A 23606-nucleotide genomic window follows, 5' to 3' on the forward strand; every position below is an offset into this window, starting at 1 on the left:
TTTTTCCCATTTTAATCATTTGGACGTTGAGTTAACACCATGGTTCACAGATATCGGCTCAACTCCGCTCAAAATTATCCTGGGCAGCAGCAAAAGTGGAAAAGGATTGGAAATCCAACCCAAACAGCAAGCAGTTCAGCTTATCTAGCCAGACACATTCGCCAAGAGGAATTAATGCGTCCATACAACCTAATGGTCATCCACCGTCAAATCAACCCCCAAAGTTCAGCGGTTCTGTTGGAGAGCGCGATCTTGCGGCTCAAGTGTTAAAAATCGCGACTGGACATAGCAACCTGCGGCCTGATATGCCACAAAGCAAGCCACTGAACAGCTCGTCTAGACCATACCATCGGCACAATTTATCGATGGGTTCAATTCCTTCAAAGTTGTCCTATGAGCGGTCAACTTCGAATGGCTTCCACCAAATCCCCCGCCTTGCTCCACCAGCAGATATAATTCCGGGAAATGGACCTCATACAAAACGGAGAATAAGCCAAAATATCACAAGCCCTAAAAAGTTCAAAGTCCCATCTCTTTCACAGCAGTCCTCAAGCTCCTCTGTGATAGGCACCCAGGGGTCTTGTCCTATTCCCGCTACCCCTCCGCAACCCCATCAACCCTCATTTAAAGCCCCATCATCTGCAACAACGGCTATCCTTGGAAGACACTGTACTCCTACCGAAAAAACAATCATGGAGCAGGATGCAGTTGAAACTCTCGTTTTCATGGGAAGCCCAGAAAATTCGGGGTACTACAATGACTCTCGACCACACACCAACCCGCCTAGCAATTCAAAGGATTCATTTCAATACCCCCCGGTGACCGAAAACACATCAGCTCCAACTTCTTCTGCACCTCCAACACTTGGTATGCCTTTTAGTTACGAACCTAGAGAACGGGACCCGCTTCATTCCAAACGTGTTAGCTTTGCAGAACATGGTGGAGAAGCTCCGTATGCAAACTGCAGCCGGCCTAGGCTAGAACAAAACGCTGGTGATGAAATTGACCGTCTGCTGGACGAAATGGGCGACAGCGACAACGAACCAGATTATGATTGGTTTGCTCATATGTCGGGAGCCAGGGATAATTTTAGTCTACCTCAGCAAAATAGCCAGTGGACCAATGACCAATGCAGCCACCCAAGCTCAGCTATATGTCAACCTGGTAATAATGCTCAGCTGCGAGGCTAACGAAAGTTTCTCCAATTTTCTCCGCATCTCATTTTTCCTTGGAGCTACTTCTTGTGTGTTGAACACACACCCTACCTACAGACTTTTTTGGTAGACCATTTATGACGACCCGTCCTGATGATTGAAACGAATGATACGACGTTGGCATTTCGAGTAGCTCGTGACTGTTTCTGTACGTTTTATATGTGTTTTTCTGTTGGTCATGAGCAAAGCTTCTTGATCTTTTGCTTGCATAAATCCCCCTCACGGACGCAGCATGGTAGCCTTGGATATCCGGAAGCTGAGTCCGCCTTACCCGCCTGTTGCCCCATCTATGTCTGAACAAGCATTTTTGCCAAGAGTTCACCTAGCCGCATAAAACACGTATCAATCATTGGTTATGTCCCATATTCCCATAAACTATCTAGCATTCACCGGATCAATTGAATAAGAAAACAACAAGGTGATTCACCTTGACTCATATGTTTTAGTTATCGGGATCATACGCGGAGTCTAGCCCAACCGAGTTCGGTAGCCATTCAGTCACCGAGGATCCTCTATCTGTTTAGCCACCCTTCAATCTTTGGAACGAAACATCCATGTTTGGATCCTCTCTCCGCGTGACAGATCTTCACTAAAGTGCAGATCCTCAGCTATTCGAGCTAAGAACTTGCTCGTGCGTCTTTAGGCTAGACGGCAAACCCACCTCCCCCTAACACCTCTATCCACTACCCGGATATGTGCATCGGCTTCTCAGCTCCTACCCCCATCCATGCTGCATAAAGCATCTGGGTTGAAGCCCTGGATTACACGACAGTCAGCCATCAATGCTGCAGAAATGATGTCGCATTGCGTCAGATATACCCTGTATCATGAAGCTACAAAGGGAATCCGTACGCTGCTACCATATCGATCGGCGTGCTATCCGGCGGTCCTTCCCTGCTTTGCCTCATCAACGATCGTTTGAGGAGTAGTGGACATACCTAGGGTCTCACAGTTGCCCCTCACCCCTTTTGAAGTATGGCGGCATTATATATTTCAGTCAGTGGCGCGTCTCCAATTCTGCATGTCGTTTCCTTCTTCTCACCAGGATTTCGGAAATCTGTGATTTCTCTCATCCTCTAAAAAGAGGGCCTTGAGCGTGTCCATTGCTCCATATAACTGCAGCCACAATGGATGAGAAGGTCAATCCGCGCCCGGCGGATGCTGATGCCGCGTATAACTTTTTGCATGAGCATAACATCGACCTAAGTTCAGTTGATGAAAAGGCTCTACTTCGGAAAATCGATTGGATGATCGTTCCTCTGATGTGGGCGTGCTATAACCTTCAATATGTGGACAAAGTTCTCAGTATGTTTTCCATTACAATGGAAGTATTTCGATCATTTACTAACGGGTTATACAGTCAATTTTGCATCCATCATGGGCCTTCTAGAAGACGCCCACTTAGATACAAATCAATTTTCCTATCTTGGGCTAGCGTTCTACGTTTCCTATCTTTTCTTCGAGCTTCCCACTGGATATCTTATGCAGAGGCTTCCAACAGCAAAGTACCTCGGGGCGAATCGTTAGTGTTTCCCGGAGTTTCCTCTATACGGATATTCAGTTCTAATTTTGTCTATAGTTATCTTATGGGGAACTGTGGTCGCTCTCAACTGTGCAGCCAAAAACTTTGCTGGTCTTCTAGTACTCCGACTTCTCTTGGGCTGCTTTGAAGCCTCAGTTGCTCCAAGGTACAGAGTCCTGTCTATTACTTCTTGATGCCCTGTTTAATGACGAACCTAGCTTGATCTTAATTACCGGAATGTGGTATAAGAAGAAAGGTATGTTATATACTGATATCGCGATTGGGAAATCTCAGACTATCGCAATTATTGACTGAGAAATAGAGCAACCAGCACGTATGGGATTCTGGTATTCCGGAACAGGAACAGCAACTATCATCGGAGCCCTCAGTGCCTATGGCCTTTTATTTTACACCGGTGAAAGATTCAAGCCATGGCAGGTCATGTTCCTTATCTTCGGCCTCATAACTATATTTACCGGCATCCTCGTCGTCCTATTCCTTCCAGATAATCCCATGACATCCCGATTGACTGAGGCGGAGAAAGTATATGCCATTGAGCGGCTTCGAGAAAACCAAACCGGTGTTGAGAACAAACATTTCAAAATCAAGCAGTTTAAAGAGGTTTTTGAGGATCCTCAAACCTACCTTTTAACTCTCATTACCACAGCAGGTCTCGTCCCTAATGCCGCCATTTCTCAATTTCAATCTCTCATTATCAAGGCCATCGGATATACCCCAAAGCAAACTCAGCTCCTTTCTATTCCTAGCGGAGTTGTTAACATGATTGCGATTGTTGCTGCCACGTTACTCGCTGCTAGGTTCGGCAAGCGCACACTTTTCATGGTTGCCGTCTTAATCCCCAGCTTGCTGGGCGCTTGCATGCTCGCGTTCTTGGATAATACCCATCCAGCGGCAAAACTCGCTGGAAACTACCTAACACATTGTAATAACGCATTTCTCCCACTTACATATTCCATTATTACTGCCAACTACGCGGGCCATACAAAGAAAGTGACGATGAACGCTATCATCTTGATGGCGTTCTGTCTGGGAAACATACTAGGCCCTCTCACCTTCAAGGACGAGGATGCCCCCGAGTATGTGCCAGCAAAACTCACTATCGTGGTAACCATGTCAATCACAATAGTTTCAATCTTCGTCTTGAGGTTCTATTACAAATATGAGAACAAGAGAAGAGATAGGAAGTTTGAAGAAGGGCAAGTGCAACCCGCTGCTGATTTCCTTGATATCACTGACCGAGAGAACCTATCATTTCGCGTGAGTTATGCCTCTTCCATCTCGTCTGTGCTTACTCTAATTAAGATGATATTAACATGATCTTTCTAGTACGTATATTGAACATAGTCTCTTCTTCTCAATGTCCAAAGCGGGCCATGGTTATGCATTCATTGGTAACATCTAATGTTATATAAATGATGTTTTTGGGACGACAGGGGATTATCATGCAGGTTACACATGTATATATCCTACGAGCGAAAGGAGCAGTTGGCTAAAAATCATATGTCACTTTGAATCAGCTTCTATTTAAGAGTTCCCGGAAGGACCCCATGTCCAAGAAAGCCAATTTTCTATCTTCTACTGAGCTAGGTAGCCTCCGTCCACAGGAAGGGTATGGCCAGTGACAAAGCTGGCTTCTGCTGATGCAAGAAACACTGCAACACTGGCTACCTCCTCCACTCTAGCAAGCCGGTATTCAAATGGCTGCTTGCTTGCAAAAGAAGCACGTATGCCTTGTACGTTCGGATCTTCGCTATCGTGGGGAGTCAGGTCTACCAGCAATGGAGTCTGCACAAAACCAGGCGCTATAGCATTCACATGGCTGTATATTTACCTGAGTTAGCCAGACAATTAATAGCTACGTTAATTGGGGGGGTTAGCCTTCTCACATTCTATCAGCACCATATTCCAGGGCTACTGCTCTAGTGAGGTTGACGACAGCTCCTTTGGAAGCAGAGTATGCACTACCACACTGTATTCCAACTAGGCCCATTACTGATGCAGTGTTGACAATCCAGCCCCTATCGCCCGTGGAGGGCGGCTCCTGAGCAAGCATTTGAGCAGCTGCATATTCTTCACGCGGGATAATTAATGCGTATCAGCATATGAAGACCATTGGGCCACAGAGAGGAAATAGTCGAAACTACTCACTACACCCTAACCAGACACCTTTTCCATTCACCCCCATAATCCTATCCCAGGAGTACTCGGGAGTTTCATGCAATCTTAGAGCTGGATCATGGTTATAGTTAGGCCCGATACCAGCGTTATTCACCATACTGTATGCATGTTAGATTCTAATAGGAGAAATTAAAGGGAGTAAAGAAACATACATATCTAGCCTTCCATATTCCTTCACACAGGCACTCACCAGTGCCTTCACGTCGGCATCAATAGAAACATCTGTCTTAATAAATATCGATCTGCGTGAGATTCCAGACGCAGCTGGATACTTCCCGTCGAGAACTTCGTGAGTTGGTTTCAACTCTTCTCCGTCCTTCGTTTTGGCTGTAGTGAATTAAAGGCTGTATTAATATAAATAGGTAGCAGCAAGTATATTGAATCAACAAAGGCTACCTCTTGATTCCGGCGTCAAGTCAGCACATACTACGTATGCTCCCTCGGCAGCGTATCGAAGAGCGATTGCACGACCGATTCCGTCGGAAGAGCCAGTGATTATGGCTATCTTGTCCTGAAGACGAGCGCCGGTGGTCATTTTAACAAGTCAATCAGTCAGAGAGGGAATTTGTTTCCTCTGCGTCGTTTGTCAGTTCAAAGAGATTTAACTAAGGGTTTGTTCGTGCAAATGAATCAAGGGGAAACTGTTTCATATAGCGAAAACATTTGGTGAGACTTGTTTCTCCATGATGAAGGATGCTGTGCTCATATATATTATCATCATGGTGGCTGGCTGCGGGGCATTGGCTTGTTCATCTCGTATACATTTGATCAAGGGTGATAGAGTCTAGGTACGCTGCGTGTTGAAAGGCTCCACGATGACAACTGAAGTAAAAGAAACCGGCCGGCAACCTTTATAATTAAAACACATAGGAGGCCGGGCGAAGGGGATAAGATTATTTGTAGAAATACAATTGCTAGAATCCAAATTTCAAGCCCATTACTTCGTTAGAGTCCCATTCAATCAGCCCAAGAATCGTCCATTTCGGCCACGTCATAGTCAACTTCATGAGCTGGCTCCTTTTCCGGTACAGGCGCAGCCGTAGCATTGCTGTCCGTCATAGAGACATCCTCACTCGTTTTCGGGGCGGATGCAGCGGCACCAGGCGGCTGCGCTGAGGATGCCGGAGCATTGGCAACCCAAGCAAACTCAACTTTACCAACGGATGGGATATCAGAGGGGCCATGGACCAGCTTTTCAGCTACATAACGGTCCTTGAAGGAGACTACCAAAGCTCCTGGGCGATCTGGGCTGGGATCAATGCTCTCATATTCTCCGATTCCCTGTACATTAATTGATTAGAAAATTTCGGTCAAACGACAATTCGTGAAAGGTACTGTGCTTACCAGAAGATATTGCCGCAGAGCCTCATCACGGTTGGTATCAAATTCTACACCTGAGATTGCGACCTTTTTAGGACGGTTATCTAGGCGAATCACACCTCCCCGGCCACGGAACGCTCCACGGCCTCTGAATCCTGCACGAAACGAAGGGTCGAAACCGCGGCCTCGAGGTGCGAAACCACCTCTTCCACGGAAGCCGGCGTAGCCTCGACCACGACCACGGCCAAATGGAGATTCTGGCTGAGCGTTAGGATCTATACCCATACTCTTAGCTTCTGCCTCGAGAGATGCAAGTTGGGCTCGAAGTGAGGCAGTTTTGTCATTCGCTGAATTTCCTGATTCGGGTGAAGCTGTATCTTTGCCAGCGCCCTTGGCTTCTAGCTTCTGCAATAATTTGGCTTGTTCCTCCTTGTGGCGTTTCAGCAGCTCTTCTGTCTTCTTTTTGTGCTCTAAAATTGCTTCTTCGGTCTCTTTTCGTTTCCTAACCTTTTCTTCATGAGCTTTTTGAGCCTCTGCCTGCTGTTTCTCAAATGCTTCCATGTCGAATGATGGTTCATCGGCGGAGGTCTTCTTGAAGCCATTACTGTCGCCTCTCGACTCTGTGGGTTTATACCAGTAGACTTTTACAAATCTGTTGTCAAAGATGACCTTCGGGCTCGACCATGCACGATGCGCTGCATCGTAGGAGTCGTATTTGACAAGCGCCAGATGTTTATAAGGTTTCATGGTAACCTCTGTAATCTCGCCAAATTCAGAAAAAAATTCCCGAACAGTAGCCTCGTCGAATTTATCTTCTGGAATCTGTTCAACGACAATCGTTGTGATTCTCCTGTCATCGTTAGGGCCGGCGTGAGAAAATTCAGCCCGGTTACGGCGCTGTGAGCCATGGCCTCCTCTGTCGTTACGACCACGGCCTCGTCCTCTGCCTCGATCTCCACGCCCACTAGAGCCATGTCCATTGGCACCATTTGCTGAATGTCCGGACACGATATTGGAATTTGTAGGATCGTACTCTATAGTCAGTACGTTAGCCAAAATTGAACGCAGTATAAAGGTACAATGAACATTATCTCATACCATCGTCTTTTGATAGGGCCTGTCCATGTTGATAGGGACAGGTACTCCCCAGAACACAGAATCCCATATTATCATAATTCTTGCATCTCTCGGAAATCTTATTAGGAGGTGAACCAGAAGGCTGGGGTTGCCCATTAAGAGACGGAAGTGGTGGCATTGGTGGCATCCCTGGAATTTGAGGGAAGTTAATTCCAGACATGCTTAACATTTGCGCTATGGGATCGTTAGGATTGAACGGCGGGAAACCAGGCTGTGGGGTACCAGGGCCACCATGAAATCCACCTGGCATGCTCGGTGAATATCCTTGGCCATGCGGACTTGGATATTGCCGGCTATCCCATCCTCCTCGGCCACGTCGACCACGAGCCGATTTATGCGGTCTATCCGCATTTCTCTGGTAAGGGCTCTGATCATCTCCCTGGGAATCATTAAAGGTTCGTTTTCGCGTATTAAACTGTTGGTCGTTGTTGTCAAACGGGGCTGAACCCTGCTGTCCCATGGCTCCTTGCTGAGCTTGCGCAAATTCCACCATCATATCTGCACTTGGGGGTTGTTGGACGAAAGGAGGGTTGTGGACGGGAGAAGACATCTCGGGCTGTTGGGTGTTGGCAGGTAGGGCTCGTTGCTCAGGTTTGGGGTGAAACTTTTCAAAGATCTCATCGACAAAGGGGACGGTGTCTAGGAACAAACCAACCCATTAGCCGCCACTATACAGCTAGCGAGGAGGATATAATGAGAACACAAGGCACTTACTCTCTTTCAAAAAATCTTCGAGATTCTCCACTGACGCTTTCCTTATCTCATCGTCTGGAGCATCGGTAGAAATCAAGGCAAGAACATAGTCGGCCAATACTTCCGAATCTGCATCAGAGCTATTGAGGATATACAAATCTCTGGTTAGCAATTCCGACCTTTATAATATAATGAGACCTCATTTCAAACGGATAAAAAAGAAAGAAGGAACGAGGAGTGAATAGAAGCAATTCTTCAAGAGCCGCCGCTAGTAATGCTATTACACAGAGAACAACCCAGAACTTGAAGTCCCCAATATGCAAAACTATGATATATCATCCCGGTGACACATACATATCTTCGAGTTTCTTCACAACCCAAGATTTGACCTCCGCGGCCTTCTCTTCAGTGAACTGCATCGTTGCACCCCTCTAAGGCACGCGCATTAAATCTGTTTTCGCGTCTGATGGTATCTCGTATACGCTCTTCAATGTCCGGCTATGCGCTTAAAGGTTCGAAGTGCGACGTAACGAGGTGGGGATGAGTTGGTCGGTTGATTCTGGGGAATAAGGTATCTCGTGCAAAAGTCCGGCTTCAAGCTCTCGCCTTACAAACGTATATTAATCTTCTCTGAAAGAAAAGTTGAATGGTGGGTTAACCTGGTGCTTCCAAAATTAGTGACAGATTAGAGCGGAATGTGTAAGATATCGACGGTCGTCTGGTCGTTCCGCTGCAAGTTCGCTTCCTGTCATTCATATATACAACATTTTCTTGTCGATGCAAAAAAGCAGCCGCGCGCAAAAAAAAAGAGCGCTCTGATAGATTACATAATAAGTCCTATCTAGCGCGTTTATCCACGTGATCTAAAGTTTTGACTAAGCCATGTAAAAGTCGACGACATTAAAACAATTGACGTCTACAAGGAGAAAATTGTCTACAGGGATCGAGGTTCGCTGACAACTCCTATGTATTCTCTGTGTGGGCGATATGAATATTTAAGATACACAAAAGGGGTTCATCAACTTAAAAAAAAAAAAGGTCAAAACATTTAACATTACAAAGGAAAAGTGACACATGGATCAATCATAACTCTCGGCCACAACTTTGGGATATTGGTCATCTCAAGGGTGATGGGAGACTAATCGAAATGCCTGACGCAAACGGGGGGTATGAAGAGGTTGTGGAGCGAGAGAGGCAGTCCTTTTTAACTTTTATTTTTAAACCCGTTCCTTTCTTTCTCGTTTCACGCATACCGCCGGGGAATGAAAGGCTCTTGAGCACATGCTGGCCAATTTGGATCATTGCTAAAGTGGTATTTTGAAAAAGGTCACATAGGCTTCTCGGCATTGTGTTTTAAATACACAAGAGCACTCTAAACATATCTTTGCGAAAAGGCGTTTACAATTTGTCGTAGTACTATGGCAGTGGATTAGTGACTGTTTTCATGGCTAATTCACGGGGGATGGAAACAATAACTTACGTTGGTGTAGTCTGGAACGGTCTCCTTGATACCCTTGCGCTTTCGCATTTCGGTGACGATTTGACCAGGCTTGGTGGTTGGGTCGAGGGCAGAGCCACCGGGGAGGAGCTGCCAATGGTCGAAGACGGACTGGGGGAAAGCCTGACCACCGGTGGCGGAGCGGAGATCGGCAGGGAAACCGAAGGACTCGTTGACAGGGAGGTAAGCCTTGATGGTGAAGAGAGGAGTACCGGGACGCTGCTCTTCGGCGAAGACGTGACCACGTCGTCGAGTGAGAACACCATAGATACCACCCATGGCCTGCTCTGGGACTTGGATTTCGACCAAGAAGACGGGTTCGAGGATACCGGGGTCAGCCAAGAGGGTAGCAGCCAACAAGACACGACGGGCAGTACCAATGATCTGACCGCCACCACGGTGGATAGCATCGGGGTGAAGGGTGACATCCTGGATGTTGAAGCGAATAGCTCTCATTGGCTCTTCAGCAACTGGACCTTCACGAGTAGCCCACTGGAAACCAGAGACGAAAGAATCCTTGATTTCGTTGAGGTACTGGACGGCCTTGGTCTGGTCAACGAGGACGTTGGCACCAGAGGTGTCTGGACCGAAACACCAGATCTTACGGGCATCAGTGACATCCCACTCGTATTCATCAGCGAGAAGACGGGCACGGGTCTTGATATCGTCACGGGGAGAGATCTTTCCGGCCTCAATTGCGAGAGAAACCTCCTCACCCAATGGCTGAGCAGTGACGTAGAGACGGTTGTGCTTGTTCTGAGACTTGGACAGGGCAACCATGCTGGACTCGGAGCCGACGGTCTCACGGTAGGCAACGACGGGGTCAGAGATGCGGAGAGGAACACCAGCGTGATCTTCCTCAAGATCCTTCAAGCAAATTTCCAAATGAAGTTCACCAGCACCGGCAACAACGTGCTCGCCAGACTCGTTAATCATGGTCAAGACACAAGGGTCAGACTTGGAGAGACGCTTGAGACCTTCGACAAGCTTGGGCAGATCGTTGGCGTTCTTGACCTCGACGGATCGCTGGACGACGGGAGAGACGGAGAATTTCATGACCTTCAAGTTGTGGGCGGTTTCACTGGTGGTGAGGGTACCAGACTTGAGCAAGAACTGGTCGACACCAACGAGACCAACAATGTTACCAGCTGGGACATCCTCAATGGGCTCGACGAAACGACCCATCATGAGAATGGTACGCTGGATAGCCTTGATGAAGAGATCATCCTTCTTTCCAGGAGTGTAGTTAGGACCCTGGATACGGACCTTAAGACCGGAGCGGACGGTACCAGAGAAGACACGACCGAAAGCATAGAAACGTCCCTTATCGGAGGTTGGCACCATCTTAGAGACGTAAAGCATAAGAGGACCCTTGGGGTCGCAGTCACGGACACCAATGCAAGCCTCGTCATCAGTTGGACCTTCGTACAAGGTTTCGGCACGGTACTTCTGGGCAGTAACGGGAGATGGGAGGTTGAGGACCATCATCTCAAGAAGAGCGTCAGCAGCGGGCAGGAATTTTCTCATGATGACCTTAAGCAATGGCTTGCCCTCAAGGTCACGCTCCTCAGAGGAAAGCTTAATCTCAAGCTTCTCAACGAGGGTGGCGATCTCCTCTTTCTTGGAGTGAGTGATGGCGTTGAAGATCTTGAAGATGGGGTCCAGAATGAACTGGTTGAAAGAACGCTCGAGTGTCTTGCCCTCATATTCGCTGTTCTTGGTCCACTTCTTGGTCTTTGGGTTGAAGTAGTTGTCTCCCTACGAAGCAATATTAATATACGAATACACTCAATTTGGGTAGAAATGGCATTGAGCTTACCCAAAGTCTGTCCATCATCTTATTTCTGTCAACACCGAATTTCTTGGCATATTTGACAGCGAACTGACGGATAGTGAAAGCCCATCCGTGAAGACCGGATCCGAAAGCAACGGTACCCTTCTCTGGGTAGACCTGGACATCACCGAGGGCCTTGTCAAGATAGGTGGAGATGATGACGTTGACGGACTCGACGGTTCGGGAGAAAGATTGGTAGAGATCTTCCTTGGAGACCTGGAGCTCAAGAAGAGCACGGTCGACCTTGTTAATGATACAGACTGGCTTGATACGTTCGGAAAGAGCCTGTCGCAAGACGGTCTCGGTCTGGACACAGACACCAGAAACACAGTCAACGACGACGAGGGCACCGTCAGTGACACGGAGGGCAGCAGTGACTTCGGAGGAGAAATCGACGTGACCGGGAGAGTCAATCAAGTTAATCAAGAACTCGTTACCCTCGACCTTCTGGGGGATATCCTTAAGGTCATCCTCATCAACGAGCTTGGCGTAAAGAGAGATGGCAGTGGACTTGATGGTAATACATCTGTCTTGCTCGTCCTGACGGGTATCTGTGAAACGAGCTTCTCCAGCTTTGGCGGCCGAAATGATACCAGCACGCTGGACCAAAGAATCGGTAAGAGTAGACTTTCCGTGATCGACTGCAGTGGTGTAGGAGTTAGTTGAAGTTCAAAAAAGCACAAACACAGCAGGGCGGGATCCATACCGTGAGCAATAACACACATGTTACGGATGTTAGCAGGACGGTCCATCAATTGACGGATCTACACGCGCGTTAAGTTAGTCTGGCATGTCTCGAGATACCCTCTACTTCCTTCCTGTCTTCAGGGATGAGCTGCATACCTCCTCGATGGTGAAGCTGTTCCATGCCAAATCGCATTAGTAATGTGTCCTTTTTACACAAAACATCGAACAAAAAAAAAAAAAAAAATACAAAAAAAAGAAAAAAAACCAATAGAAATAACAGGGCAACAAGAACAGAAGACGATGCTTCTATCGAGACAATCTCGTCTCTCACAGGCCACGGGAAGGTCTAGATATAACTTACTTGACCATCTTGGCGGTTGTTTTGGAGAGAAATGCCTTCGAGGCGGGGTGTCTTTTCTGTCAGCGGCGGGTGGCTTTGTGGCTTGATATTTATCAGGATCGAGAATAACTCGACCTGATCAAGCAACGTAGAGGGGTAAGAGACTCGCAGAACAGGTGAGAGTCGACGGGTGGTGGTGATGAGCGAAGACACCAGGGCGGGAGTTGGTGAAGAAGAGAGGAGGAGGAGGAGGAGGAAGAAGAAGAAGAAGAGAATTTTTTTCCGTCTCGCGCGCGGAAAAGAGAATGGCGGGGCTTGTGCGGTTTCTGCCAGCGGGCGAGGGCGGTAACCCAGAAGGGGAAGAGACGCTGCTGAGGTAAGCAGGTGCCCCGCACTAGGCCGCTCCTGGAAGTACCTCGGAAGTCACTTGGCGCCAGCCGCAGCGCGCAAAGGTACCTGCGCGGTACTTAGTCAGCATGCCTGGTCGGACCACCAGGCTGCGGCGCTTCTTTTGGCGAGATGAGATGGCATGACTGCTGGTACTGCTGGTGCAGCAACGACGGCGATGCTGGCGATGGCTGTGATGGCTGTGATGGCTGTGATGGCTCCGGCCGGCGTGCTCTGAGGACTGATGGCTGAGGCACTGGGCTGGCCGACGGAAGAGACAAGGGGATGCTGGCTGTTTCCATGGACAATTACAATTACACAATAGCATTATTAATCGGAGACCGTAAAGGCCGTCCGGCTCGAAAACTATCTATACCTATCTATTCTACACAAGCAGGTTGAATTTTGTTTTTTTTTTCCCACACCAATAGCCACGCCATACAGAGAACGCCGGAGTTAAGGGGTTTAAGCAGGTTAAGAAAAGCACTAGCAAAAGAAAAGAAAGTTGCTGCAAGTTGCTGCATGCAGGTAGTGCAGCCAATGGTGTCCCCGTCGGAAACACCCAATATCCATGGGTAGCAGAGGAGGCCATCATGATGAACCAAGAATATTCGAATATGCGTCCTCCACGTCCTTTGCAACCTCCATCAACGTGACGATGATGATTTGATGCATAAGATTAGGTAGTCGATCACGCTGCAGTCCAATCCATTCCAGCGGTGGCGTGGCCTCTCCCATATCTCGAAGCTGCGGTGTCTCGATTGTTGGTGGTGAGATCGCAGTATATGTATACCGTGACTGAGGGACATTTACCACAGCCGTAATCTTCTCTTGCCCATTGTATTCGCCCTCTTCGCCCTCGCCCTTCGGTCCGCCTGTAATCTGGACGGCCGCTTGGGGGAGTGGCTTGCCTAGCCGGGCTGCTAGAGCGCGGGAATGGGTGCTCCACATGCCTCTGATGAAGGCGATGCGAGAATAGTTCCAGCCAACATCGACTTTGCCCTCGAACGAGCTCCTGAAACGATACTCGATGTGGTTGGATGTAGCTTGTTGCCAAGTTTCCATCAAGGAGAGCACCCGGGGAACCTTCAAGATGATTCCTCCTCGAGCACTGGTGGCACGGCTCACGATCTGGTCCACCGTCAAGTCATTTGCATCTGCTGGCACTGAGCCGCCACCAACGCTAGACAGAGCAACTCGGAGCTCCCCCAGCGTCAGGCCGAGGCCGGTGTGTATCTTGCCGCCTTGAATCCCAACTGAAAAGCGTGCTTCAGCGCCAAGTGCTTCTATTTGGAAAATCTGCGCGTCACGGAATGTATTTGGGAATGCTCCGACTGTGACAGTATGCAGCTTGACCACGACGGTTGTTTGGAGGGAAATTGGTAGGTTCATAGCATCTTTATCATCCTTGATCGTCGGTCTCGTCACTGGCTTTTGAGGAGCTACCCCGAGCGAGAGCTTTGTCCTGTGCAAGGCATCTTCAACCTCTTTTAGGGATTCTTGGAACGCTTTGCGCTTTTCCCCTATCAAGCGTTGGAATGTCTGATATAGACCTAGTGCCTGCGAAGCCGTAATAGTAGTACAGAAAACATGCAGTTTGTCTCCTTCAAGCATGCTAACGAGACGGTCGTTACTCTTTCCTTCATCCTCTCGGACATTATACATGAAAAATTCGAATGAGGTCACGTCGGCGACGATAACTGGTAGGTATTCAAAAGAGACATCTGCCTGTAGCTTGCCAATTCCAACTGCCGCCTGGATGAGAGGAGTGTGGCCAGCTGAGATCACACCACCAGGCCATTCAATAGATGTGCGTACCCTGAACTTCGAGAGCTCTACAAACCCGGTCAGTCGCCCTTCGTTTTTGATCGAGACGGCTTCAAAGCCAATGCACAGGTTTTGCTCCCAATCTGAAGTCTTCTTTGACGATAACCAGAGGTTCTTTATTGAAAACTCTGCCTTGCCTATTGTTTGGCCCAGGTCGAGTTGTATGTCCAGCGAGTCTATTGCCAATGTTGAGTTCCATGGGAATGCCCCAGTAGCTGCCATTTGCTGATACCGCTGAACCATATATGCCTGGACTTCCGGAGATGGTTCCTGGGTTTGTACTGGTCGTTTGAAGTGGTCACTGGGAGGCTTCCAAATTTCTCGGAACAGAAGGAAGTCCTGGGCCTGTCTTGAATTCATGAATAGTCTCGTTGGGCTGACCTTGAGAATGGCGGAAATACCGCTGCTAGAACTGACGTGTTTGCTGTTCATCATTGATACAACTATAGAATCCACGTTAAAGCTCGCCGTAGGGTCATTGGAGTAGACGTGTTTCACTGATGCCCGTAACTTGTTGAAGGCTATGAGCACAGCAAAAAAACGGCGTTGTTCCTCAGACTGCACCGTGTTGACCGTAATATTCACATCTTCAAAGCCAGCTGAAGCTTCCACTCGTGCAATGGGCTGGCAACTCAATGTGAATTCTTGTTTGCGGATCCAGAGCCCAATGCTCAACTTGCAGCTACCAAGGATTGTGGTTGGATCCATGGACTTATCCTGAGGAGGTTTTTCGGTTTCTTCACCTCCAACAGCTGGTTTGTCTGTTTCATCTTTTCCTGCAGATGGCTCTTCGGCACCAGCTTTTGTAACTTGACTATCCCTCTTTTCTTCTCTGCCAACGACATCTCGTATACTTGATGAAATCCGTGTAAGTAGAGGCATCACACTTGGATGAAGTACGTTAGAAGAGGCTTCAACCTTCATCTCTGCTTCAAGGATTGGAGTATCTGCTTCTGAGCCCTCGAACCGGATTTTCAAAGCCACACCAGGGGCTCGGAGCGTTGCTTTGGACACAGCGTCTCCAGTCCAGGCTTGTCCGTATCTGAAATCAGTCGAACCAATGCTGCTTCTATTGCTTGGGGGACGTGGAGTACTATCACCAGCATCACGCCTTTCTTGCAGTGTGACAATTGCTCCATCAAAATTAGCATCGATGAAAACAGAGTCCAATTGCTTAAATCCGAGAGATTCTTTCCCAACTTTAGGATTCTCACGGAATTCTGTTGTCCATAATGACTTAGCTTCACGGACTCTTTCAACGGCAGATGCCATTGACTTTTGCAGATGACTAGCCGGAATGATAAAGTCGGATGTAGCCTGCAAATCAAGAGCTTTTCCAGCAGCGTTCAATGCCAACTTCCACTTAGACTTGACAGACACAAATGAAACATTGAACACTGCCTCTGGAAGTAAGGCGGAGTTTTGGGAACGTTTCTTTTTGTCGTAGGTTACTGGTACCATCTGTAGCTGCATTTGCTGGATACGCAGCCTGGCGGCATTGATCTCCTTCGTCGTAAGCTCAACCTTACGGATGGAGAAAACGAGATCTTCCGCACCGGTGTCATGACGAATGGAGGGATTCCGGTTTTTGCCAGGGGAAGTATTTTCTAAAACCAGCCAGCTAATTTGAATGTTGGAAAGCTCAACAGAGTATGTCGCATTCAGAAAATCGGGAGTCCCTTGACTGTTATCGCCGCCGGCACTAGGTTCTGCGGGAGAAGTGGCAGTATGGGTTATCTTTCTATGTTTTCTTCTAAGGAATGAGAGCCTGCGGCTTTTTCTCAGGCGTGCGATATCTTGAGACAGGTCAATTGTCTTTATACCTTCCTGTAAATGAGCGACGATGTCAAGTACAAGCGAAGCCGTTTCGGCAGACATATCAATCTCAAGTCCAGAGCTTTTCAGGTGAAATAATTGCATGGTTTTTCCATCTGGCAAATCCTTGAAAGATCCGGAAAATTGAGCACCAAAGGCAACTTTTCCATAGGAAAAGCTATCATGCATGCTTGTCCTCTGAACATTGACGCTAATTTGGGCCACGATAATATTGAATTCTGGTCGTGCGTTGCGAACTCCCTGAATGGGAGAATTTTCGACATGCACCTGAACAGACTTAAATTCAATGTTCATATCTGCAGTGTGATCTCTGGTTCGTAAACCAGGGGAAGAGGCATGAGTATTGATTCCAGCTAACGTGAGCCGTACTTGATATACGGGTCCTTTCTTTTTGGCCTTCTCTTTTGGTTGAGTAGCTCTGCCGTTCATTAATACCTGCTCGAAGTGTGATTTCAAGGCCTTTCCATCATGGCTTAAGTCATCAATGAAATGCGATATCTCGGGCCCATTAAGGGCACCGAGGAGGTTTTGCACAGCACTCACGTCTAGATACAGAACCTCAACGGTGGTGTCTGCATCTACGATAATCGGGTTAGTGGTCATATCCAATCGCACCCTCCCATTGATTGGTGGTATTGCTGTTGAACATAAAGTGCGTAGGCTTCCATCTTTGTTGGAATAGATTTTGTGAATACTATTCTTGATGTCATAATCCACCTCAAATTTCATACGACCAAGAGGTGTGACAGATAACCGTGCTACATCTCCTTCAATGGTGTAGGCAACTGATGGAAGAAGGGAAATGCGGATTTGGTAATCATCAAGGAATGTCGCAACATGAAAATAATGGATTTCCTCCCCAGATGATGCTGAAGTAGGGCCTTCTTCTGATTTAACGTCTGACAAGGAAGAAACCATTTTGAGAATTTGCCTGACTTCGTCTTCAACCACGCGGTCAGCCACATGGATAAGCTCAAGGGGGTTTTCAGTCAATTCATATCTCAGCTGGCGACAGGTTGCAGCACATTTCCAGTCATGCTCCAATAGCGCGTTGCGTTTTTGCGACTGACGAGATACGAATATGTTTGGGTTGTGAAATTCCCATTCCATCAGAGGGCTCGAGTGACTGATAACCCGAGCAGAGGACAATTTAGAAGCTAACATAGCGCTTATTGTTTCTTTACCCAGTGTTGTACTTGGCAAGTGAATAGCGGATGCTTTCATCCCACGTCCTACCAATTCAATCTCCAGGTTGATTCCATCTATCCAGACAGAACCTTTGTCTGCGATAAGAAGAACATGAGTTTCATATTGGATTTCATGTTCAGGTTTAACCTCGTATCTTGATTTGCTCGTTTCCTTTCTTTGAAGAGTCGTTGCCTTGGAGCCGAGGTTATCATTGCTCTCCAGGATCTTTTCAATGAGCTGGCATAATTCCCAGTTCAGTTGCAAATATGCATTAGAACAGTGATTCTGTATAACTAGCAGTCCATCCTTTGCTGAAGACCACGCATCTTGACTTTTAGCTCCAAAGCGGATTGTAGTGGACATATTCTCCACACGGAAGCCATTATGCCGCGGGGTTTGATCCATTGAAAGATGAACTGACCCAAGATATATAGCAGCATCAATCGCTTTCAAGGGGCCGGCTGTTTCGTCAGTTGTGGCGACTTCACCCCAAAGAGCCTTGATAATGAGATTTTTTTCGATAGGGGCTAATTCCCAGGCACGCCAAGTTTCAAACACCGACAATATGGCATCTTTAGCATCCTCCGGGTAGGAAACATCAGACTTTTGGCATTCTTTCTCAAGTTGGCCCCGTTGCTCGGGCGTAATTGATTTGTATATATTTCGAATCCTTGATATTATCTTCCAAGCGTCTTCGAGTCTTAGATGTGGCTTTGTGGCCCTCAAGGCGTCGGATAAAAGTGTCATAAAGTGCGGCTCTGGCATGTCTACGCCGGCCTTTGTGAGGTAATGGATAAGATAAAGAAGTCGGTCTTCATGGGCCTCAAAAATCCGTTGGAAAGTGGCTGATAGAGATTCCACCAATTTCATTGTTCGGTTCAACACAGGCTCAATCCTCGTAACCGATTCATTTGATGACATCAGGTTGATATTCTGAACTTGGAGACGAGACCTTATATCTTTGCTCCCGAAAAACCAGAAAGTTGTGTCGAATACTTTGCAGACGCATAATTTGACATCTGAATGGGTCTCCACGTTCTCTTCCCTAACCGTAGCCATCAGTGAGCGCATTGCTATGTGAGCCGTGAGAGAAGTCTTGGGCTTCGCAAAGTCTGCAGCATCTAAAGAGGAAACCTTTTCGCGAATTAGAGCCCGAATATACGATATATCGAGGTGGAACTGGTCCCTGAAAGGGCCGGTGGGCCGGCCAGACTTTAACAGGGTGTTGAAAAATCGTACACGGCACGAAGGAAGCTCAATATTTAAAGAAAATATCTTTTTTATTCTCTTAATAGCAGACTTTTGCGCTGCAAGTGCAGCACTGGTCACCTTCGCTTGAAATGCATCCAGGATCTCCAGGGGCTTTCGGGGCTGCAGTGAGTCTAGCAAGCAGGCCACGGCGCGTACTGCTTCTATGGAGGCGAATCCAGACAAACCTGGTGCCATGCTGCAATTGATGCATGCTTGAGCGCCAGCCAAAAACTCGTCAGCATAAGAACGTCCAAAACCAGCATTCAGCGCCTGATTCCGCCCGATAAAAACTTCAGAATTGGATGGTATTGGAGGAACATTTGTCTCATCAAGTTGGACATGGTAAAATGAAAATTTTGGCATTGCCCATGTTGTAGAGCAATGTCCAGCACGGCGGCCTTGGGAAACATATTGGTCAGGGGTAGGATTTAAACTAGAAGTTAGTGGAATAGTTGTCGCATCAGGAACGTCGTTCAGAGGGGAGTGATGTGGTGCCTGGCTAGCTTTAGAGTCTGCTGGAGATTGAATAGGTTCGGGCATCGACGGAACAGGCATTGTGGGAGGAATAAAAGAGGGATGTAAATTCTCTCCAGGGGCCAATTCAAGTTCGTTAAACACAAGCCATGGAGTACGGTGGGTCCTCGAGTCATGCCTCCTGATATGATTTTGTTGCAGAGAGCGATAATAATCGAAGTCTTCTCTTTTCCCCAATGTGCTAAGCTTAACCGCAGTACGGAAGCAGGCATAAGTTTTAGCTGGTGATTGAGATGCACTTCCCGGGGTCACTGACGTCCGATCGACAACTGCGAGAACAATGTCGGGAACAGTAACATCGACGAATAATGACATTTTCAAGCCACATCTGTCATTAAACTCCACATCAATTGTCCCGGTACTGAAAAGAAATGCAGACTTTTCTGCTAAGATCCACACTTTGATAGATTTCACATTTGCGCGCAGGAAAGTAACATCATAAACACCGGTTTGTATGGGAGGCAAGGCATTCTCATCATCGTCGAATGAGAAAGCTAGAGATTCAAACGCCGATTTAGCAGATTTTATGAATGAAGGAGAACATTCTCCCACGATAGATCCCACTTGAAAATCCCAGTTGCAGGCATATGTAGGCTCAGTTGGCGGTAGTCCAAAAAGTCTATGACCAAAAATACCAAGCCCATTTATATAGAGCTGGGGTCCAGACCGGACAACTGAGGCGCCTGGCTTCTCCGACAGAACAGAAACTTCTAGGGGAGATAGCGAGCAGTGGAAATCCATGTAATAGTTTGTGAATCTTACATCCAAGTCTAGACTTGTTGCTTTTAATGCAAGGCTCTCATGTCGGTCGTATAGACCAGTGGGAAGGAGAACTTTGATATCCTCGGCTGCAATGTGAAGAATAACATCAAGCCCATTGGTATGTGGCGCAGGGTTGGAGCCATAAATACCCTGGGTCGCTGTCGAATTGGCTGCAGCTCTATGTTCATCGAATGTCTTGAAATGAATCGTTCTACCAAAGTAGTTTTCATTGACATCAAGGAATTGCTTCAGGATAAATCCGTAAAGGTACAGATATGGTGCAGTACCAGATAAGTTAATAATTGCAACATCTGTCACCTTTGGTGAAGTTATACTGTGCCATGTATAACTTCCATCAATTTTTAGGGTGTCCAACCCGCCGACAGGTCGATCGTCCAAAAACGTACGCTGGGTATTCCATAGGGGCGTAGAGAGTTTTAAATCGCCATTTGAGCCTTGAATATCGAATGTAGCGATATTACGGCTAGCTCTGTGATGAATAACTGGGATCTCCACGCGAGCAGTTAATATTTCTCCTTCGATGATCAAGAACGAATTATCATCAAAGTCGGAGGGATTGTTTATAATATTCAAATCATTCACGTTTACCATGAGTTTGAAATCAAGAAAGGCAAAGGAAAGCTGATATTTGATCGGAACGAAGGTATAATATTCCTGGAAAGGTCCCAATGTCCAGTCCGAGATGAGGTCGGTAAGTAATATTAGGTGGTCCCATAGTAAGAACAGTTCCATATTGGTACTCTCTACGTCAACGGACCAGTTGTGCAGGCTATTCCACCGAAGAGGATTTGAGAGATCACAGGAGATAAGCTGACGATCACTTTGCCACAACATACCATGATTCACGCTGGTGGTCATTTTGGTTTGGCGCAAGTCAATGTCAACTTTGTTGCAATACCCATGTCTACTCGCAAACATTGCCATTGAATACACGATAGTTGACCCGGGCCCTGCTCTGAGAGATAGCCAGCCAAAAGGTCGAATATCTGGCCCTTGAGTTCCTGGGTTATCGGCTTCATTCCCTCGAGAGCGGTCCTTGTCCTTTTTCTTCATTCGAGAAGCACCTCGTGAACGGTCTGCCCGGCCTCTCCATTGCCAATCCTTCGAGGCCTCTCTTGTGGGTATGCGGAGTATTGTAGTTTCTTCAATGAGGATATTCAAAACGAAAGCTGTGCTCTGTCTTGTTTCTCCAGGCTTTAATATAGGCGTAACGTGTGAATCCCGGTATGAATTTGGCACAAATACACTTTGGAGATTGATCCGTTCACGGTCTGCCCATGGCCCGTAGTTAAGCAGACCGCCACGTATGGTTAGGTCCATTCCCCACTCAGGGGCCTCTGCACCGTTGATGTTATGGGGAGTCAGCCTATCCGGGGGATCGGGTTTTGCACTCGATATTGCCACAGGGCCCCCAATGTCCCAATAATACCGAAAATACATACTAGGAGAGTCTAGTAGCGTTGAGAAACGACCATACTCTATTGAGTTCCATCCTTCATAATCATCTTGCTCTTCCTCGTCAAGATAGCGTGTTAGGCCCAGCCAGCCATCTTGATGGACCGCTCTAGAAACAGGTCTGTCTCTTTCATCATGTCTGGGATGGAATGATTCTACAGATCGTTGAAAGTAGGGGATCAAATCGCGAACACTGGCCCACACTCGGTGCCTATGATCACGATACCGTCTATGTAAGCTGTGCACGTATCCGCGGTTTCTAGACTCCTCTTCTTCTGGGGTTTCCATTTCATGCACTGCGGCCAATTGTGATTGTCTGTAGTCCGGATTAGGTTTCATATGTATGACAGGGTGGGAGAGGTCATATTCAAATATTTGTTTGTAAATATCGAGAGGGCCAGAGCTTTCAGCATCTATTTTTCCGACGGCCTTGTCAAACGTCAAGGTGAGTATGGTTTTTGTGTTCTCGTTCCCCAAAGCCAATGCGCCCTTGTAACAATTCATGGATATTGGGAAAAACGAAAAGATGCGAGGCCCAGTGGAATTCTCCCTGTGCTGAGGTATAGAAGAGTTTCTGGTGCTTGATGAAGTCCTCCGCTTTTGTGAATTTATTTCTTTTCTAGAAGAGGGAGTTAAGGGGTCGGAAGGGCTTGAAGCGGCCACCTCGTCGACATTCTCTTCCTTGGGACTTGAGTCCTCATGTTGCACATTCTCTCCATTTTCAGCTACCGACGAGGCGCTTGCCCCGTCAGGAGGCGGCACCAATCCAAACCCAGCGAGAATCGAATCATAGGCAGGACTTCGGTTATACACAAACCATTCTAGACCATTGAGAGTGATTTCGATTCTAGCGGGTGTCTCTTTTCCATTTGCTGCATGGTTACCTCCGTTTTCGTCCTCGCCGCTTGCGCCCCCTGCTGCCTCGCATTCCGGAGGCTTGGGCTTGCTCTTCACATGGCATGTATCCACCGGCAGCTCTGGCCTAGACCAGAACCTCCAGGTAAGATAGCCAGTTTGGACGTGAATGGTCTCATTTTCGCCATGATATCGTATCCCTTTGAAAAATATTCGGCCTGCTAGCAACGATATTTGGAGCGCATGTATGTCTATGTAGACCCGGTAGTAATGCCAGGTATAGGCGCGAATGGCATAGGATACGAGGGTCGCAAACAGCCGGTTGAAATAAAAGAGGAAGAAGAGAGTGCTATCACATCAACGGTCCATGGTCAGAAAATCCCGGTATCCATCCTCTTTTGTGGAGGTCATCAAAACGTACAGAACTCCGCTAACAATCAGCTCAATGAGGAAGACCCTGTATCCACGATTATCAGCAACAAGCCAGCCACTCGTGCAGGAGATCAACGCACCAGTTGAATCGAGGGACCGGCGTAAGCGACTCTGGGGTCAGCTTGCCGTCCGCAATCGGGTGCAGCGGTGAGTAGGACATTGGTCATATGCATCTCGAACGGCTCAGTCGCATCGCCGACACAGGTTGAAAGACAGGGACAGCTTGCTCCAAAGCAGCACCATCGCATATTCAGTCCATCAGCTTGTCCTCACAGCCATTCCAAGAGTGTATCACGCCTGTGTGGTGCCGTCGATGTTTGCTCCCCAGCCAGCAGTCTCACGGTGCAGGTCGATAACAAAGTTGAGCGAGGAAGAAGGGGCTCCGCGACGTCACGCGTTTTTCCTTAGCTAATTTTTATTTTTTATTTTTATTTTTTTTAGCCAAACAAACGATCTAGAAGCTTGCCAGGGATGAAGCTTTGCTTGTCCACGAGCAGCATCGTTTCTCTTGTTTATCTTGCTGCCTTCGCGGGCCTGACATCCTAGCAACAGAGACGGGTGCCGAGCAGTAACTGCAGAAGGCCCAGGTTTACTGCACGAGGGCCGGTTTGTTG

General features: G+C 47.6%; 6 protein-coding genes across 6 annotated transcripts; 2 read left to right on the forward strand and 4 right to left on the reverse strand.

The window, feature by feature from the left end:
• Positions 1-50: 50 nt before the first annotated feature.
• TRV_01752 (uncharacterized protein) lies at positions 51-1190 on the forward strand (the record flags this gene model as incomplete). The annotated part of the gene is made up of 1 exon (XM_003024037.1): positions 51-1190. A coding segment is annotated over one exon (1140 nt), but the record flags the coding sequence as incomplete, so codon positions are not given.
• Positions 1191-2341: 1151 nt separating this feature from the next.
• TRV_01753 (uncharacterized protein) lies at positions 2342-4074 on the forward strand (the record flags this gene model as incomplete). The annotated part of the gene is made up of 4 exons (XM_003024038.1): positions 2342-2519; positions 2575-2736; positions 2909-2992; positions 3059-4074. 4 exons carry the CDS (start codon positions 2342-2344, stop codon positions 4072-4074), a joined length of 1440 nt encoding a protein of 479 aa, XP_003024084.1.
• A 258-nt stretch (positions 4075-4332) lies between these two features.
• TRV_01754 (uncharacterized protein) lies at positions 4333-5470 on the reverse strand (the record flags this gene model as incomplete). The annotated part of the gene is made up of 5 exons (XM_003024039.1): positions 4333-4576; positions 4644-4818; positions 4906-5033; positions 5088-5262; positions 5332-5470. The coding sequence occupies 5 exons, from the start codon at positions 5468-5470 to the stop codon at positions 4333-4335; spliced, it is 861 nt and encodes a 286-aa protein (XP_003024085.1).
• Positions 5471-5892: 422 nt separating this feature from the next.
• TRV_01755 (uncharacterized protein) lies at positions 5893-8504 on the reverse strand (the record flags this gene model as incomplete). Its single annotated transcript, XM_003024040.1, has 5 exons — positions 5893-6216; positions 6280-7289; positions 7354-8031; positions 8107-8246; positions 8440-8504. The coding sequence occupies 5 exons, from the start codon at positions 8502-8504 to the stop codon at positions 5893-5895; spliced, it is 2217 nt and encodes a 738-aa protein (XP_003024086.1).
• Positions 8505-9412: 908 nt separating this feature from the next.
• TRV_01756 (uncharacterized protein) lies at positions 9413-13355 on the reverse strand (the record flags this gene model as incomplete). Its single annotated transcript, XM_003024041.1, has 7 exons — positions 9413-9457; positions 9566-11341; positions 11403-12058; positions 12222-12309; positions 12466-12849; positions 12925-13119; positions 13257-13355. The coding sequence occupies 7 exons, from the start codon at positions 13353-13355 to the stop codon at positions 9413-9415; spliced, it is 3243 nt and encodes a 1080-aa protein (XP_003024087.1).
• A 67-nt stretch (positions 13356-13422) lies between these two features.
• On the reverse strand, positions 13423-22748 carry TRV_01757 (fermentation associated protein (Csf1), putative; the record flags this gene model as incomplete). The annotated part of the gene is made up of 2 exons (XM_003024042.1): positions 13423-22687; positions 22726-22748. 2 exons carry the CDS (start codon positions 22746-22748, stop codon positions 13423-13425), a joined length of 9288 nt encoding a protein of 3095 aa, XP_003024088.1.
• Between the last annotated feature and the right edge of the window lie 858 nt (positions 22749-23606).

This window comes from Trichophyton verrucosum (assembly GCF_000151505.1).
Source record: "Trichophyton verrucosum HKI 0517 chromosome Unknown contig00134_1.f1.exp, whole genome shotgun sequence".
NCBI lineage: Eukaryota > Fungi > Ascomycota > Eurotiomycetes > Onygenales > Arthrodermataceae > Trichophyton > Trichophyton verrucosum.